Genomic DNA, 17,200 nt, shown 5'->3' on the forward strand with positions numbered 1-17,200 from the left:
GTGTATATACAGGGTGTTGGGCTGTTTCTGGTGAGCCGTGTCTGCTCTCTGGCAGGCCACTACGGCTGTTAGAGGCTTGGATGCTCAAGTGCACCAAGGAGCTGCTCTGGTTTGAGTGTAATTAAAATAACTTGCTCAGGCTGGGTCACTCCTGTGCTGCTTCACGTCTCCAGGATTGGCTATTCAGAAACCTTAAAATCAGTATTACAGGCAGAATGTTTTGTATGAGACTATTTTCTGAACTTTTGGCCTTTGTTGCATGAATGGGTGGGCTCTTAGCTGCTAACTGGTCACATTTGGGTTTAGCTGCCCTACTCATCACCTGAGAAAATTTGGAAGAGTCAAACAGCTGTTGCATCAAAAGTTGGAAGCTTTTACCCAGTGATAAACTCCTTGTGCAAAGCTGGTTCTAGTAGGGCTTGACAGTAGTTTTGGAGTATTTTCACCAAGCTGAGACTTTGAACAATACAAGGATGTAGTTTCGAAAAACATTTTAATTTGTGTTTATTATTAGCTGTATTTGATTAAAGAGACATGATCAATAATTCAATAGTGAAATTGTCGGGGAAGTGGTTTCAGATGCAGACCAGAAGATTCTAGAGTTTCATCTTGCTGATAATTTCAGAAATTTTATCTTAAAACTGTACCTAATAACTTGCATGTGTTAGAATATTTTTTGGTTAATATTATTCTCTTCCAATTGCGAAGCTGTCTTTTTAAATGTTGAGTTCTCTGGGAGTCTTGGCAGTTACAAATGCTGTACATGGATATGTTGCTTAATGTAATTGTTTGGGGTTTTACCTGCTGGCCTAATTCAGTATAGGACATAGTTTCTTGAAGATGGAAAAAAGGCTGGATGGACACAGTAGTCTCTGTTTTAATCCTTCATGCTTTGTTTTCAACTGAAGCATCATTGTATTGGGGGAGAGATAGACTTCTGTTTGTTACACATCTTCATCAACCATCACCTCTTACTGTGTTGTTACTTGACTGAGTCCCATCCCCAGTCACTTAAATCATTTTGAATTTTCAGATCTCCGTCCTTTCTCAAACTCTGGAGGGTGTTAACTGGGAGTCAGGAGGCCCTAGTTATTTGGGAGTACAAATGTAACCTTGTTCTTGGAGAATTTTTCCCATTTTTTACAAGTTCTTTTCCTGAAATATTTGTGTCCTTGCTACTGCTCGTGTTTAATGAGGTATGTTTATGGAATTGGAGACTTAGAAGGGTCAGTCTGATGTCTTTGTCACATTAATGTGTACATTTATCTCATTAAGTAGCCCAAAGCTTTCATTTGGGTAAAACCTACATTTCTGGTGCTCTCCTTCAAGATGATAGGGTGGATTTAATAGCTGATTTTTGCTGAAATTCACTTGTTCAGATAATTCTTTCAGATTACTGATTTCTCTATGCTGGTTGAAAACTTTCTACCTTTTTTCTGCTTTTTTTTGGAGGTGTTTTTTTTGTGTGTTTTTGATTTTTTTTTTCTTATTTGAGAAAGCAAATTTATTCAGTGAGGAAAATGTTGGGTGTTGGGAGTTGAGGAAGGGGAGGATAATCTGTCTCTTTCTTGTAAGAGCAGCATACCCAAAATTATCTTAACCCAAAATTTCCTAGTATTGTGGTTTTGGAAAGACTAGCATAGGTGTGTACTTTTATTCCAGTTTAATTTCTTTTATGTGGATGTGTGGTATCAAATTGCAACCATTTATTTTTGTCTATTTCTCTCAGCTAGTCTAAGATCTGTTAGAGTCTGGGGATTTTTTGTTTGTTTTCTTGGTGATTCTTTTGTTTGTTTTCTTTGTTCTTTAATGGTCAGATATAGTCCTTGTGGTCCTTCTTTTTCCTAAAGGCAACTTCAGATTTGGCTGCTTTAAAGGAATTTGAGATAGTTCCACTTTACTGTGCAGGCTTTTCGCTGTTACTTTGTTTATTAAAAAAGTTACTCATGGTCATTTTTCTTCTAATTTATCAATGAAAATACTGAATAACATTGAATATTTTAATAGGTTTTGAAGGGCACTATGTGAGCTACTTTTTGCCTCTGATACAAACTTCGTTTATATCCTAGTGTTAATTCTTTTGACTGTCAAGTAATAGGCCAGAGTTTCTGAAGATCTAGAATGTGTTTGCAGTTAATTCTAGAGATGAAATGTTAATTTTCTTCTAAATAATCCCATCGAGGATGCTCTTTGGTAATGTGGTAAATAGGCCTAGGTATGTTTAGATAAATTAATTTAATCTTTCACTTTCTTTTACATTCCTTTCCTTAATCTGAATCTCTTGCTACCTGAACTTGGTTTTTGTCTTTGAATGATGCTGTAACATAGCTTTGCCATCTCCTGGAATTTCTCTAGTGCAGTTTTACTAAAAGCTGTTAATGGTGGACCGCAGTTCTGGGAGATACTTTCAAACTTTTTGGTACATTTGTCAGATTACTGGCAGTTGAAAAGATCAGTGATTTTTTTTTTTTGAGACAAAATTGAAGTAGGAAATTCTTCTGCAACTATTTCTGTTACATAGAGTTTCCTGTCTCTGAAAGAAAAGGCTGAAATTCTAGTCAGTTTGCTCTTTGGAATGTGTGATATCTTATCTCCCAGTTTTTGTTTAATATTACATTGAGCACAAAGCAATTGTTTGTTAATGTTCAGTCATTCCTGGAACTATTTGTGATCAGTAACAGTGGATAAGTTCTGTATACTGATGATAATGCCCTATTTAGGGCTTTTTGGTGTATTATTTGTTCTTTCCTAGCCCACAAGATTTTTACAACCCTCACTCCCCCTTGCCTCCTATCTGTCCTTACCTGTACAGTAATTGGCTCTGAAAGAGATCGATCCATCTGCAAAAACAACTGATTTATGTTTTGGGGTTGCCTTGTCGTTTTCAAGTATTTGCCATGTAGTCATGAGGAACTTCTACACAAATTTCTTTCCAGTTCATATAGGCTGTTCTCACTTGGGATGATTTGATTTTTATGTACTAAGGCATGGTGGTTTTTGGTTTTGTTTTGTTAAGGTGTGCAGGTAGAAATAGTCTCAAAATACAGCTCATATTTCAAATGACTGGCATCTTGTTTTCGTATTGATATGCATATTCTAATACATGATTTTGTAGGTAACAGGTGTTTATTATAGAAGGGGAATCTGGTCATCCCTGTTACTAGATAATTCCTTCACTGAAGGAAGAATGAAATTAAGCAGTTTTTCTAAAGTTTAGCTCTCCTAGAATGTAATTCCTTGTATTGAATCATATTTATGGGGAAGTTGCACTGTGATAGCATAAGTGTTGTACACCAATATTTTTGTACTCCCTGAATTCTTAGGCACAAATATAAAACTGATGAAACATGCATTTGATTTTGTCACCCTACAAATGTATGTTTGACCTTACCCTCAACTTGAGGAGGAGGAGGGAATAAGATTTATGAAAGATCAAGGCCTAAGCCTGGCCCTTACGGAAGATCCAGGCTCCCAAGCCAGCTGGCTTCCCAGCTCCTTTCTGGGGAGCTCGGGCCACATGGAGACCTGTAGACTGAGTCTTGCCCACAGGACATTCCTGTCTTGTGTCCTCCCTGGGGAGCTGAAAATCAGCAATTTAGACAAAATGAGCTTGGACAATGTGTCCAAATGGCCTTGGAGTGAAGGCTCTAGAATGGCTGTTTTGGATGGCTGTGCCTGTGCTTGGCTAGGTTTTTCTGCTGTGTTTAGTTGAGGGGTATGGGAGAGCACATAGAGATGAAATGACTGTGCAATAGTAGACTTATTTAATATGTATGGTCTGTTGTTTCACTGAAAATACATAACTTTTTTTCCCTGAATGCTTTACTAAAGTAGACTTTGTGCTGGCTTGGAAGCAGTTCTCCTCAAGGCAGTTTTTTAAGGCATATGCCCTGTAAGGTTTTTGGTTTTGTTTTGTAAAGTTCAGCTTCTTAAATTTGTTACTGTTTTACAGTGAACTTGATGATGACTTGCTTGGAGAGGATTTGCTAACTGGAAAAAAGGTAAGAGATATGCATTGTTGCAGATATTAAAAGTGTGACTGTTAGCCAGTTCAAGTGCTTGGTTTGACCTCATGTATTTTACAGTCACCCCCCCAAAGCCTGACAGCCACAGGTACCTGAGGTCTGCTTTGCTGCCAGAGTATTCTGCACCCAGGGCTTTGTTTCCTTTTGTGAAATACCTCCAAGTGTGGCTTTTAAAAATAAAACTTGGAGAAAAAAAAATTCAGCCCAGTTAGGTCTCCTGAATGCTAATTAGCATGATGGAGAATTTAATCCAAGTGCCAGTTTCTTGGCTATTAAAAATCACTTGTCAAAATTCCAGCAGTATTTACCAGAGAGGAAGTAAAAAAATCAGTCAGTGTTGCCTGTGAAGTTCACACTCAGTGTGCATGATCTGCTACCTCGCTGTCTGATGAGTGGGCAGAGGATTTCCCCTTTTAAAGTGAGGAGAAATATATGGGAGCAGCTAAAACTGGGGAATGTCAACAAGTTTTCCCCATGTCTGCTATAAACTCTTCCTGCTTGTACCTATTTCCAGGATTGAACTTTGTGAAAAGAGCTAAACATATCTTTGGATTTGCCCATTAAAAGTGGGAGAAGACAGGACTTCTATTTGAGAAATCAAATTGACTGGTCACCTCTTTCTATATTTTATCTTAGAAGTGAAATAATTTTGAAAGTAGTTTTTTAAGTTTTAGTTGGATATGAATAGGTTGTTAAGAAACCCAACTGTATTAAGAGTTGAGTTTTGTTGTAGATTTTTATAACCATCCTCTAAATGTTGGAAGTTAGCTTCTTGAAATTATTATAACTTCTGTAAGTATTTCCTATTAAAGATAGGAAGTTCCTTATTCTCATGTGCTGGTTTAAAGAGAATAAAATTCCAGGAGGATAATTGCATATGTTCATTACACAGTTACCAAAACCAGAAACAGTTAACATTGAATGGAGGTGATAAAGATACTTACATATAAAAATTATATATAATTATATATAATTAGTGAATACTAACCAGTAGTTGCTTTTCTAGTGTATTATGGTTTTTTGTGTGTTTTTTCTATTCTTCTTTTTAGTTTTTCATATTACAGGGCAGTATCTGTGGGTTTGGACTCAGGTGGTAGAGAAATAGTGGATTTGTCAGGAAGTTTCCCCTGAGTTATTTAGGCTAAACTTCCTTCTATTTAATCTCATCCTAGTACTTTTAGATAAATCGACCTTTGTGTAACTTTTCTGGTCCTATTACTTTAAGGGTTGAAAATGTTGCTCAGCTGAACTGCAGTTATCTCTCCCTAGGGGTAATTATTTAAAAAAAAAAAAACAAAAAAAAAACCCAAACAAACAACTGGAATTTTTTAAATTTGATGACAAATTAGGAGGAGAAACAGTATTTTCTTCTGTTTTTTTCTTCTCTTACAAACTAATCATGATTTTTCAGATTTCTTTATCATATCCTTTCCTTCAGTCTCCTCTGTCTTCTCTCTAGAAGTTGCAGTTCATGTATTTTCTTGACTTGCCTAATGCATCAAGGTCACAGGGCTGTGTACAAGAGCTTACCTTCCTTCCTTCCTGGTCTGTCTTAAGTGAGTTGTCATCTTTAGCTGTATTTGAGAATGGATCAGTGAAAAAGAAGTGTTGATAATCAGATAAATTTGAGTTATGTAAATTTCTGTAGGATTGTTGAAATGTATTTTAAGATTTATGATCTTGTGTGGTTTTTCTCATTGAATTAGATAATCTCTTTGAAGATATGGTCCTAGTTTGGGATGTATTCTTCATGAAAAATATTTAGTGTTCAGTACTTAGTTGAAAGTTTATATCTTTTATGTTCACAATTGACTTTTTTTGAAACCTAGAATCAGTCAGACTTGTCAGATGAAGAGCTGAATGATGATCTTCTGCAAAGTGACAATGAAGAGGAACAAGAATTTCGGTATTTCTTTTTTGTATCTTGTTTTGGATAACTCAAAACTATGAATTACTCCTATTACTGATAATAAATACTAAACTAAAGTTATTGCTATGTAATTAAAAGAGTTTTGTTTTTTACCTAGCCAGCTACTTAGTGATATATATATATGTATGTATATATATAATGTACTCAGTAGCACTGTTAACATTTCAGTAAAATTATTTTTCATTCATTTTGATAAATAAATTTATTCAACCCTCTAAAAAGCTTATAAGAAAAAATTGTATCATCTGCTGTGCATATAGAATTAGTTATAAGCACTTACAGAGCTTTCTTTACTGGCTCTGTATTGCTTAGTGTGGTAAGCTTCCTTTTCCTGATGCCAAGATGAGTTTTTGCTTTTTCTTTTATATACCATTTATATTGCTTTTATGTATCCTCAATACTCTTAGCATGCATACTTGTAACTCCTTAGGTCTGATAATTTAGCATAGTCCTAGTATTCTGTTAGGCCAAATTCTCTGTAGGAGACATCCTAAAGGCCTTGTAGTAGGAGGCTGGGAAACCCTACACTGTCTTGGGAAGCCAAGGCCCTCTCTAGAGTACATCCTGTAAACTAGAGATTTGGCCCATCCAGCGGGGAATTCTTCAGGGTGGGAGGATATCATGCTATTCATTCAAGTCTCTCATTGGGGCATCCTTGTTAGCTATGCTAATTTGTAAGGTCTATAAATTGCATACACAATTTGTCATGTGTATGCATTTCGAAGTGGTGTGCCATAAGGATCCTTGTTAAATATCGAGGTTGAAACCCCTTTATCCCTTAATTGTGTCTGGTTCTCAATTTTTAGGACCAAGGAAAAGGCATCACTCCTATATCTTGCTTTTCTGCCATCTTTCTTCTAAAAATCTATCTTACCTCCTAAGACTCCAAGGAGGGGAATTTGTGACTTAAATATTTGTGTACAATTACATGGTAGAAAAGTTTGAACAGACTTAATAGGCTGGAGCAGATATTTCCATGGGAGTTTACTGAGGATCCTGCCCTGTGGTAATAGAGCTCCTTAGCTGAATTATGGGCATTACAAGTCAAAATGAGTATCTTGTTATTTTTACTTTTCAAGCTGGACTGAAGTAGGAGAGGAGATGCTTGTGATGCCAAAGTGATGCAGTGCCATTGGTGCTTTTACTGGCCTGTTTTTCCAGCTTTCCCTTATTGCATGCTGTGCAGGGCACGTCATCTGAAGGGCTATGAATGTATGTGTATGTATAACATACATAGGTGTATCTCCATCTCTGAGATCTCCTGTCTTTAGCTGTAATTAGAATAAGGAACTGTTGTCCTTATGTTGGACTGATGGTGTGATAAAATGCTCCACCATCAATCTCTTCATTGGCTGCCATTTTCCTCCCTGTGGGAGTGAGGTTTGGACTGTTCCCTTCAAGAAGGGGAATCCCAGTTACAGTTCTTGCCTGTTTTTTTACTGTATGTCCTCCTTGAGACCCCTGGGTAGCAGGGATGGCTGTGAGACCAAACACAGTGATGATAAAGTGTCTCAAATGTGATAATATTGCTCAATGGAAGCAGGTTTCTGTAGACAAGTTTTGAATTTTTAGCAGTTTTATTGCCAGAGAGATCCTTTCCCTTCCCCTTATGTTTCCAGTCAACCTCATGCTTCTGTAGTTGGGAGGATAATGATAATCCTGCATAATGTCTTCATTTTTGTGTTAAATCTTCTCCCTTTTAGAGCTGCAAAGAGCTCAAAGCTGCCTGGATCTTGTTCCCCCAAACACAGGAAAATGGAGAATAATAGGAATGTTATTTTAAAAAATAAATAAAGTCTTAGTGTTCCTTATACCCGGAGCTCTCAAATCAAGAGTCAGTCTGGTGTTGGTTAGTTGCTTTTTTGTGTTGATGGCACAAGAAACTCTGAGCTTTGCTTTGCCTGCCTGCAGATTATAAACTTAAAGTTTTTGTATTGATTGTTTTTCAGTGTCTCTGCTAGTTGAGAACATCTTAATCATTTAAGTTACAGTTCTTGACTGTTTATTTTATATTAAGTAGAACATGAAATTTATAATAAAAATGCAAGTTTGAATTCAAGATAATGAAGTATGAACAACATTAATACATGTAGAAAAAACGTATTTTAGTAGTGTATTCTAAAAGATTGGGAAAACAGATGCAGTTATAATCATTTTGTGTATTTTTTAATTTTTTTTTTTGTTAGTCTTGGAATTAAAATTGAATCTGGTCTGTTTTGGTTACCAAGCAGGACTTTTGCCAGTTTGACCTGCTAAACCATCTGGTTGGTTTGATTCCCCTGGTCAAATAGCCTGCAGCTGGTGATAAGCTGCATTTTAGTATGCATTATGAGAACATGGCATGGAGTCAAATAGTGTATGGGGTATAATTCTGTCTACCAACTTGGAGACTTTACGTTTGCTGGCTTTGTTTTGCTAAGTCTTTGTGAGTAGTTGCCAGTTAGACTTTAGCCTCTGAATTTTCCCCCTATCCCACAGCTCTCCAGGTGTCACAGTGAGCCTCAATGCCACATCCGGCATCCTGACATCATACGAACTCTCCGAGTCCATCAACGATCCCTCGCTGGAACATGAGTCTGAGTATGAGCAAGGGGAAGATGAAATTGGTTATGACAAATCTGAAGCACCTGAAGAATATGCTTCAGAGTATGCAGAGGAGGGACATTACGAAGGCAATGATCCTGAACTGACAGAAGACCAGATAGAATATGGGGAAGAGCCTGGAGAAGAAGATGAGGTGCTAGACCTTGAAATCAATGAACCCCTAGATGAATTTCCAGTGAGTTTCCTTCTATTGTATCTTCAAAGATAACATTGCTTCACGTGCATAGGGTTTTAGACTGATTTAAAATCTGTTTACCTCTCTAGGGAGGAGGGGAAATTAGACCTATTATCACTGTCTGCCAGTTTCTTTATCTAGGCTGTGACAAAGTTTGTGTTGACAGCTTGTTTGGCGGTAGGTAATGCTCCTTTGTCATGCTGGAAAGCAGTTGAGAATCATGACCTTGAGGATTGTATCCTTAAAGAAGAAAACAGCTTTGTGTGGTGGAGATACACTGCCAATTGTTAGAAGTACTTAATGCAAAAGCTTTTATCCAGGCTTTAGACAAGATCTGATAAAGTCCTTCGAAGGTGAAAAGATTATTGACCTGCTAAAGACATCTTTAAGGTGCTAATATCCCAAAGTGATTGATGTCCTGCTTGTTCATCCTTTTTGTAACTGAGAGCTGTCTAAACCTGAATAAAGAGATTGGAGGTTAGTTCAGAAAATGTCACCTGCATAATTCAATATAATTTAAGCAGCATATTAGAGAACATGCACTGGCTTTAATTGCTAATGAAATGATTTAATCTTAATTAAAACTGTATGTGATCAGTGAGGTATTTGAAAATACAAGCAAACTTAAGCAAGATTTTGCTTTTGTTTTATGTTCATAATTTTTCAGAGTTGAGGCCACTCATATGTAAGCACTTGCAGAATGCTTTAAGAATGTTTATATTTGATGGGGTAAAATCTGATGTTAATGTATATGTGCTATAGATGTGTGTACCCTGTAGTGTTCTAATCATTGGATGCAGATGTATAGAAGTAATTGGGGCAAACAGTATTGAATGGGATCTTTAAGATAATATTGCTGGGATATGAATGGAAACTGTTTTGGTTTTCATAATACTGAAATTATTGTCTAGTTAAAAGCTCTGCTGCTTATGCTGTATGTGTGCCATATCACTTAGAGCTGACTGTTCTGAGAGATGCAATACTTCCACTCTGGAAGCTGTAGCAATGCAGTCACACCCTACCTGTTCAGTTGGCCTCGTGTCTTTTCACCTTCCTGTTTACTTCTTTAGGATGAAGATTACATGCAATCATATAATGAGCAAGCAATGGAAGAACAAGAGTATGCAGCTGATGAGGAGTTGGAAGAATCCCAGGCAATGGCTAATGAATCAGAAGAGGTATGTAATGAATTTAATGGAAACGTAAAGTAACTAGTTCTGCAGCAATTTGATTTTGTAGAATTGTATGTGTTGCCAGGTAAGAATTGATGCAATTTTGCCAGTGTTGAATTATTGGTGGTTGTACTCTACGTATAAAATTAATTGTGATAGCATCTGTATTGTCAGATACATCAGATCTCCTCTCCCCCTTGGGATTAAAATCAGAAGGGACAGCCAAAATGTGCATATTTAGTCTTGACTTCAACATTAGAAACTTCATGGGCCCATTTGGGTAGGAAATGACAGTAATACTGCACTGTCTGTTAAATCTCCCAAGAGCTGTGGTGCTTCCCTTTACCAGATGGATCACTGGCGCTGTTGGGATGTAAATACAGTTCTTGGGTATCCCCTTTTATGGAGGAGTGTAAGCGTGGAAGTTTTGGTGTTTTAGACAGGCAGAGGTGAGATTGTTGTTTTGAAAGTTGTGTTGAGACTAATTCCTGTGAGATTTATCTTCTTTGATAAGGAAAATGGATGAGTTCCTTCATTTGCAATAAGAAAGGTGATGCCAAAAGTCTGCCAAGTATGCATTTACTAATTATAGCTTGGTAATAATGCCTAGAGATTTTTAAGTTTTTTATGTATTTTTCATATATTTATAGCCTTGTAGATTTTTAATATATATTTATGTGGTTACTAGTATTTTTCCTCCCCTCTCTCACAGTTTAACATACTCTTGTCATACATTCTTGAAATTCTATTTTGTCTTATTCTTAAGGAGAGAATTTCTGACAAGGACATCTTACATTCTACCAGAACCTAAGAGACTTAACAAGAAAATAGGGCCAAGAAGCCCCTGGACCAGCTGACTCAGGGCTGGTTTACTGGGATAACTGATTTCCTATTGGATGTACAGGCTAGATATACTGTTAAATTAACTTAATAAAAATGTAGAATGTGTCATGTGTGTGCAATGCCGTATTTTGTGCACCTGCAAGCTTTCATTAAGGAATTGCTTTTTTATCTTACCACTTGAACTCTGTTGCAAGTTTTTCCTTTTGTTATTTGGCAAGAGTATCACAACTGTTTTTAATTTGCAGCATGTTTTTTGATGTAAGATTTTCCTTCCTTTCCCCACCAGGAATCTGCTTTAATATTAGTTTTATTCCAGTTCTTAATTAAATGGGATTGAATGGATTACCTGCTGAGAAGTGTAGTCAGAGTGTATTTCCTCTTTGGAGCTTTAACTCATCAGGAAATTAATTCCTCAAAGACACAGCAGCATTACTGTATAAATTTCTGACAACTGGGTGTGCTGTGCTGCTCCAGTTGTATCAAACCTATCTTGGCAATTTTGGTGGGTGGAGATCTGTGTTGAAAGGGGCCACCTGCATTGTTCAGCCTGCACTGTTGCAAGCATCACATCTTGCACCAAATACACATTAATGTAGGTAGTTTCTTACTTCCCAAGTGTTAAAAGAACTGTGAAGTCCTTGATCACGTTTTTATTCCTTCACTGGACTGATGATACACACTTTTGTTTTGGTGTTTTGGAGGTGTACTGATGAGTTTGATGTTTGCAGCCACAGTCCAAGACAATGAGCACAATGCATATTATGTAAAATTAAATATGTAGCTGGGCTTCACTGCCAAGCTTATTGCTGTAAGAAAGCACAGCTTCATTTTGGGAATATGATTTCTAGAGTGAGGATTCTCTAAAAATCACATTGTCTAAATTTGTCCAATTCAGAATTAAATTTGTTTTGTTCAAAAGGTACCATTGATGCATATTTTTAATTGATTTGGGTAAATGGAGCATTTATGGAATTTGTTCATCATATAAGGTAAATGTGTTTGCTATACCTTCAGTTAATCTACATTTTGGCTTTATTCTGATGGTTTGTAGATTGTCACAGTTTTTTTTCCAAAATACTACTGTCTTTTTGTTCCTTTATTATTTTGTATGGATCTTGCTTCCATTTGGCAGTAGGCTCACAGTTGCACTTGCCAAAGAATACCACCATGAGAGAGTACCTTTATAGAGTATTCACTTCTGTTCATTGCATGGTTAGATGCCTGCCTCCAGCTCTGAGGAGTTTTATTCTTTATTCAAGTGTTATATAACAGCACTTTTCATTAAATCTCATAACGTTCAGTTCTTGTAAACAGGAGTAAGGGTTGGTGTTCTGCAACACAAGAGTGGAGCCGTAATGGGTACGGTACAAAGGAGGAGCATGAGTATCTCTTGATTGAAATTTGGCATCTGAGTAACAGAGGGGTGTTGGGTAGTGTTTTATTTTAATCAGTTTCCACATTAAAACCAGCTAAAGCTTCATATTATATTGCATGAAGAAACCTTTTTGTAAACCAAGGGAAAAACTGACTGGTTGGGGAATTGGAAATGATGAGGGAAACAAGTGAATAAGGGAAGTGAGACACTTGTTAAAAGTGGCACTCAGGTGGGAGAAGTGAGGAAGAGGCAAGTAAAGTTTGTTTTTGAAACAGTGCTTAAAATTGCAGAACTTGGATTTTAAATAAATAATACCTTGTGTGGCTTCCTTGAAAAATGCAGCAGTGATTCAGAAAATATTTTTGTCTTCTTAAGGTATAAAGCAAAACACAACACCTAGAAGTTTCAGCAGCAAATAGGTGTAGTAGAACAGCCACATGAGGTATCATGTCCTAAATATTTTAGAGGAAAAATATCACTAATTACTTCTGTGAAATGTTCATAAAAATTAAACCTTATGAAATTAGAATTCATGTCTTTTTTTATATTGGAAGGTAATCTGTGAAGTCAGTGATGGGGGATTTAACACTGCATAATTTAAACCATGTCTTGGGTTATGTTGATAATAAATGAAGAGTAATCAAGAAAGCATTTCATGAAGAAGTGTTGCATACTGCTTTTCTTTTGATAGAATATAGGCTTGGAAAAAAAAAGGTCAATGTGTCTGTTTGACTTTTCCCATCTGTGTTTAGCCAAAACTTCTGCACTTCAGTTGCATTTTTCAAATTTGAGAACACTACCTGCCAGCCTGAAGGAAAGTGGTGAAAAGAGTGCAAATCAGCCAATTTTTAAACATATTTTAAGGCACTTAGATTTGTTTTTTGGGTCCATTTTTCATCTGTGGAATCAAAGGGCCCTTGGAATAGGTATAATATCCTCTTACCTGACCTGTTACTTTGTGATTCCCTGGGATTGACTAAGTGCTGTTTCTTCAGTGTTAACCTGTAGTAGATGCCTCCACTTCCTTTTTTATGGCTTGTTAGTAAAAGTTCTTTGTTTCACCTTTAATTTAGTTGGTTTTGCACATCTTATGAATCTGGCACAAAGCTCTCCTGAGCGCTGTTAGGGAGGATTCCATGTTTGGGAGGATTGTGCTGTCCATGTTTCTGCAGCTTCCCTTGGGCTGTGTCTGTTACCTTCCAGTGGCTGCCTGTGAGCTGTTCAGGGCAGGAGCACTCACTCCTCTACAGCATGTCATAACCCAGTGTGGAGTTCTGCTCAGCGCCTGGGATTTATGGCATAGTTATTTAATGAGGATGGCAGGAACCCCTGACCTCCTGGCAAAAGAAAGGTCATTCTGGTTCTGTATAAGGGTCAGCAAAGCTCTTCAGTAGCTTTGGGCAAGGTGTCATAGTGGGAAATGTGAAGCACCCTTTGAGGAGAGCTGCTGAGAAGCCTGGGCTGATGAGTCCAGTCCGGTGACCTCAAGTGGCCATTCAAGGACTGGTCATGTACATGCAGAGATATTCAGGATTAGCAAGTATTAAAGCAAATCCTGTAAGTAATTATGTATCTTAATTCTGTGTCTGCAGTTGTCTTTTTGAAACATAGAATCCATTCATGCTCTAATCTTGGCAAAACAGCTCCTTCTGTTCATCTGGAGGCTGGAAAGGATTATGTAGGAATCTTGTATCTTATACCTGCAGAAAAAACTGCAGGGGAAGGGTGTGTGCTCCTACCCTGCTCAGCCAGCCTTTCGTGGAGCTGTGTGGAGAGAACATATGGATGGCTGTCAGACATGTTTGTGTCTCCATTGCATAAATCCATCAATAATAGGTCTAATCAAACTTGGACTTGGGTCAGTTACTGTTTTCCAGCACTGCCTTGCCTTGGTGCCTTCTTTTTAATTGGCTCCTTTGATTTTTGTCTTTGATATTTTATGTTTGTAGGGCTGTTACTGGTTAATGGGTGGCATGAAGCATTATGCTGATGAATAAAGTGAGTCAGACCAAGAGTTCAGAATTGGTATACGTGGGTAAGAGTAGAATAGTGCTACTCTAGAAAAGTTTGAGGGGTTTTTTTTATTGCTCTATAGGTAAGTAGCTGTCTAATAGTCTGTCAGAACTTGGGATGTTTTCTTTTTAGAATATTTATTTTTTTCCAGAATGAATAATTGTCAAAATGCAACAGAGTTTCTACAGGTTTTTTTCTTTTTACAGCATTTCATTAAAACATAGCAGTAGTTTTCAGGACAATCTAGACTTCATTACCCTTTCTAGTCCTAATTCTGAAGTTTGAGCTACACATAGAGCCTTGCATGGTTAAATTTAGCACTCACAGATGAGATTACATGACTGAGACCAATCTTTGATTAATAATTCCAACATAGCTTTTTAAGGCCATGGATATAGAGAGTGGATGTCTGGGCTTTATGCTTTAGAGTAAAGCAGGAGGCTCAGTGTAGTGCAAGCATGTCTTGCAGAACAGCTGCTCCGGTTCTGACTTGCAAATCCTGGTCCTGAAGGGAAAGTTTCTAAAAAGCAGCAGTGAGACACTAAAATTATGGGGTTTGTCATATTTATAAAAGCACGGATTTGATAGAGATATTGCTACTGCTTGCTCTTTTGGGAGTCCCTCTTTTCAAAGTAAAATGCCGACCCTGTCTTTCTCTTGGTGTTGTTTGTTTTCATTAAACCATGTTAGCATCTCTTTCCTTGCTAACATCCCTCCTCTGTTCCATGAGTATCAACTGCTTGCCCTCAAAGGTATTTTGATTATATGTGGATATGTTAATTAGACCAGTTGTGCTCAGTTTGGGTTTGCTTTTGAGGTTTAGATTTCTTTCAGTCTTGAAGGTTTGTTTTTTTTCTCCTGCTTTGCCTGTTGTTTTTGCCTGCTTTTTTGTTAATATGATACAGATGTTGCACCAAAATAAATATATTTGTAATGTGAAAACCTTAAAGTCTTTTGTTAAATTTGACTGTTCTCTTAGCTGTATCTTAAAGCAGTTTTGTGAGGTCAGTGCTTAAAAATTTGTCTGGAATGGATAAAATACAGCTTGGGATCAGTAGCCCATTAAAGCCCTGTGACCAAGTATACAGATCACTTATTCATCAGACCAAAGCTGGAGTAGCTTTGAGCTTGAGTTCATAAGCTTTGCTGTCTTTTAAAGCAGAAACTGTTTTGCCAGGTCATCCTGTCTGATCTTGCTTTACACATTTCTTTATGGTTGTGGGTGAAGTCAGGCTGCTGGATGGGGAGATTTGCAATCTCTTGCACAATTATGCCATTAATTCTTTCTTGATTTGTGATTTAATATCTGTCCACCACACTGTCACACTTGCTGTGCCTTTCTCATATAAATTTCTGCACTCATCTGGTTAATTAGAAGATTAAAACATTTTTGAATGTTAGATTTGGCTCATTTTTTAACTGTCCTCAAGCAGCATAAAATTTATGATGTATTTAGTGGCTTTGTATATAATTAAAATGCATGTGCATTTGAATTTAACAGGCTCTGAGAAATGAGCGAGTAGGCTTGTACAAGTAATCAAATACACAGTAACCAAAATTTTTATGGAGAATCACACGATGTTAGAACACTTTTAATTTTCAACAGTAGGAATCCAGTATAATTTGTGTAACACTGGATATTTTCATCAGGTCTGCATGGGAAAATGAAATTTTTTTTTAGTTTCTATTAATTTGAAGGAGAGGGATCCATTTTCATTTGGAACACTGTTCTATTTAACTAAGTGTTCTCTATTTTAGAGAGAACTGGAAAGTAAATTCCAGAAGCATTCCAATAGCATCCAGAATATGAATATAATATTTTGAAATTTATCCAATCCTATTCTCATTCTCGCCATCAATTACTGAATTGAAACTGGGAAGTATTTCAGGAACAAAGTAAAGGCATACATACGTAGACAAATGGGGTTGAGATGCAAAGTTATCTTTGTTGTTGGTTGGTTGGGGTTTTTTTAACAGCATGGTACTGACAGTTGTTAAAAGATGAAAAAAAAAATAGGTTTTACTGTTTCTATTATTTGAATCTGGTAGCAACCAATGTTTGCATCATAGCCAGTCTGTGCAGAAGTATCTACTAATCAAATGGAGGTTCTAACTGCAGTTTCAGTATTCCATTAAATATTACAGCAAATTTTTTTCCTAAATAGATTTTACTTTATCATTTATTATGTAGTACATATATTTTTATTTAAAAAGATACCACCAAGTTCTTAAATGTTTACTGAATTACAGATGAGCACAATGTATATTGCCAGCAAAATTTGTAGAATGGGGCTTTTAAAGAAAGTTTTGCTTTTTATGCTGTTTACTTATTTACTGTCTGTTGTTTAAGAGACTTCGTTTCTTGAGGCTGCATCTCCTGTTTTTTTGTGATTTAGGCAGCTATTGGATCTCTGGAACTTCAAGAAGAAACAAAAGAAGAATCTGATGAAGAGGAGGATGATGATGAAGAGTCTGGACGATTACGTTTCAAAACTGAACGGAAAGAAGGAACAATCATCAGGCTCTCAGATGTGACAAGAGAAAGGAGAAACATTCCAGAAACTTTGGGTGAGGTTTTGTGGCAATGAATTGCTTTGCAGTAATGAGTGATAGTAAAGGGCAGAGTATTTTAGCTGAGTTGCATTCCAAATGTGTTTGCAACCGTAAGACCATATTTCTATAAACCACACAGAGACCATATCTGGTTTATAGAAAAGGTGCTGGTGGCTTTACAAAACAGAATATTTTAAAAACAAGAGTGCACTGTAATAACTAAATTTCCGCATATAATTGCAAGGTAAATGACAACAGCATTTGTTTTCATGTGTCTGTGGATTTATTCTTTAGCTTAATATAAAAACAAGACCAGCCAATAAGTAGAAAACCTGTAGTTGAGCTTGACTGGTAAAGGAACTTTGGTTTGAATTAGACTTTTAAATGTACTTCTAAGTGATCTGGGATGTAGCTCTGAGATATAAGGAAAAGATGAGTGCAAATGTGGATAATTCTATAAAGAGGTTTTTTGGAAGCTAATGTTTGGCCAAAACACAATACTGCTGTTGT

The 17,200-nt window shown here is 36.8% G+C and overlaps 1 protein-coding gene across 5 annotated transcripts in view; it reads left to right on the forward strand.

Moving 5' to 3' along the window:
• Window positions 1-17,200, forward strand: part of RBM33 (RNA binding motif protein 33) — a 101,120-nt gene that overhangs the window by 11,891 nt on the left and 72,029 nt on the right. For all 5 annotated transcript variants that reach the window (XM_058830248.1, XM_058830249.1, XM_058830250.1 and 2 more), the window contains exons 3-7: window positions 3,953-4,001; window positions 5,855-5,931; window positions 8,434-8,734; window positions 9,805-9,912; window positions 16,534-16,705. In XM_058830248.1, coding sequence (XP_058686231.1) covers window positions 3,953-4,001; window positions 5,855-5,931; window positions 8,434-8,734; window positions 9,805-9,912; window positions 16,534-16,705 — 707 coding nt within the window. The remainder of the gene's footprint in view (window positions 1-3,952; window positions 4,002-5,854; window positions 5,932-8,433; window positions 8,735-9,804; window positions 9,913-16,533; window positions 16,706-17,200) is intronic.

This window comes from Poecile atricapillus, chromosome 2 (genome assembly GCF_030490865.1).
Source record: "Poecile atricapillus isolate bPoeAtr1 chromosome 2, bPoeAtr1.hap1, whole genome shotgun sequence".
In the NCBI taxonomy this organism is placed as follows: domain Eukaryota; kingdom Metazoa; phylum Chordata; class Aves; order Passeriformes; family Paridae; genus Poecile; species Poecile atricapillus.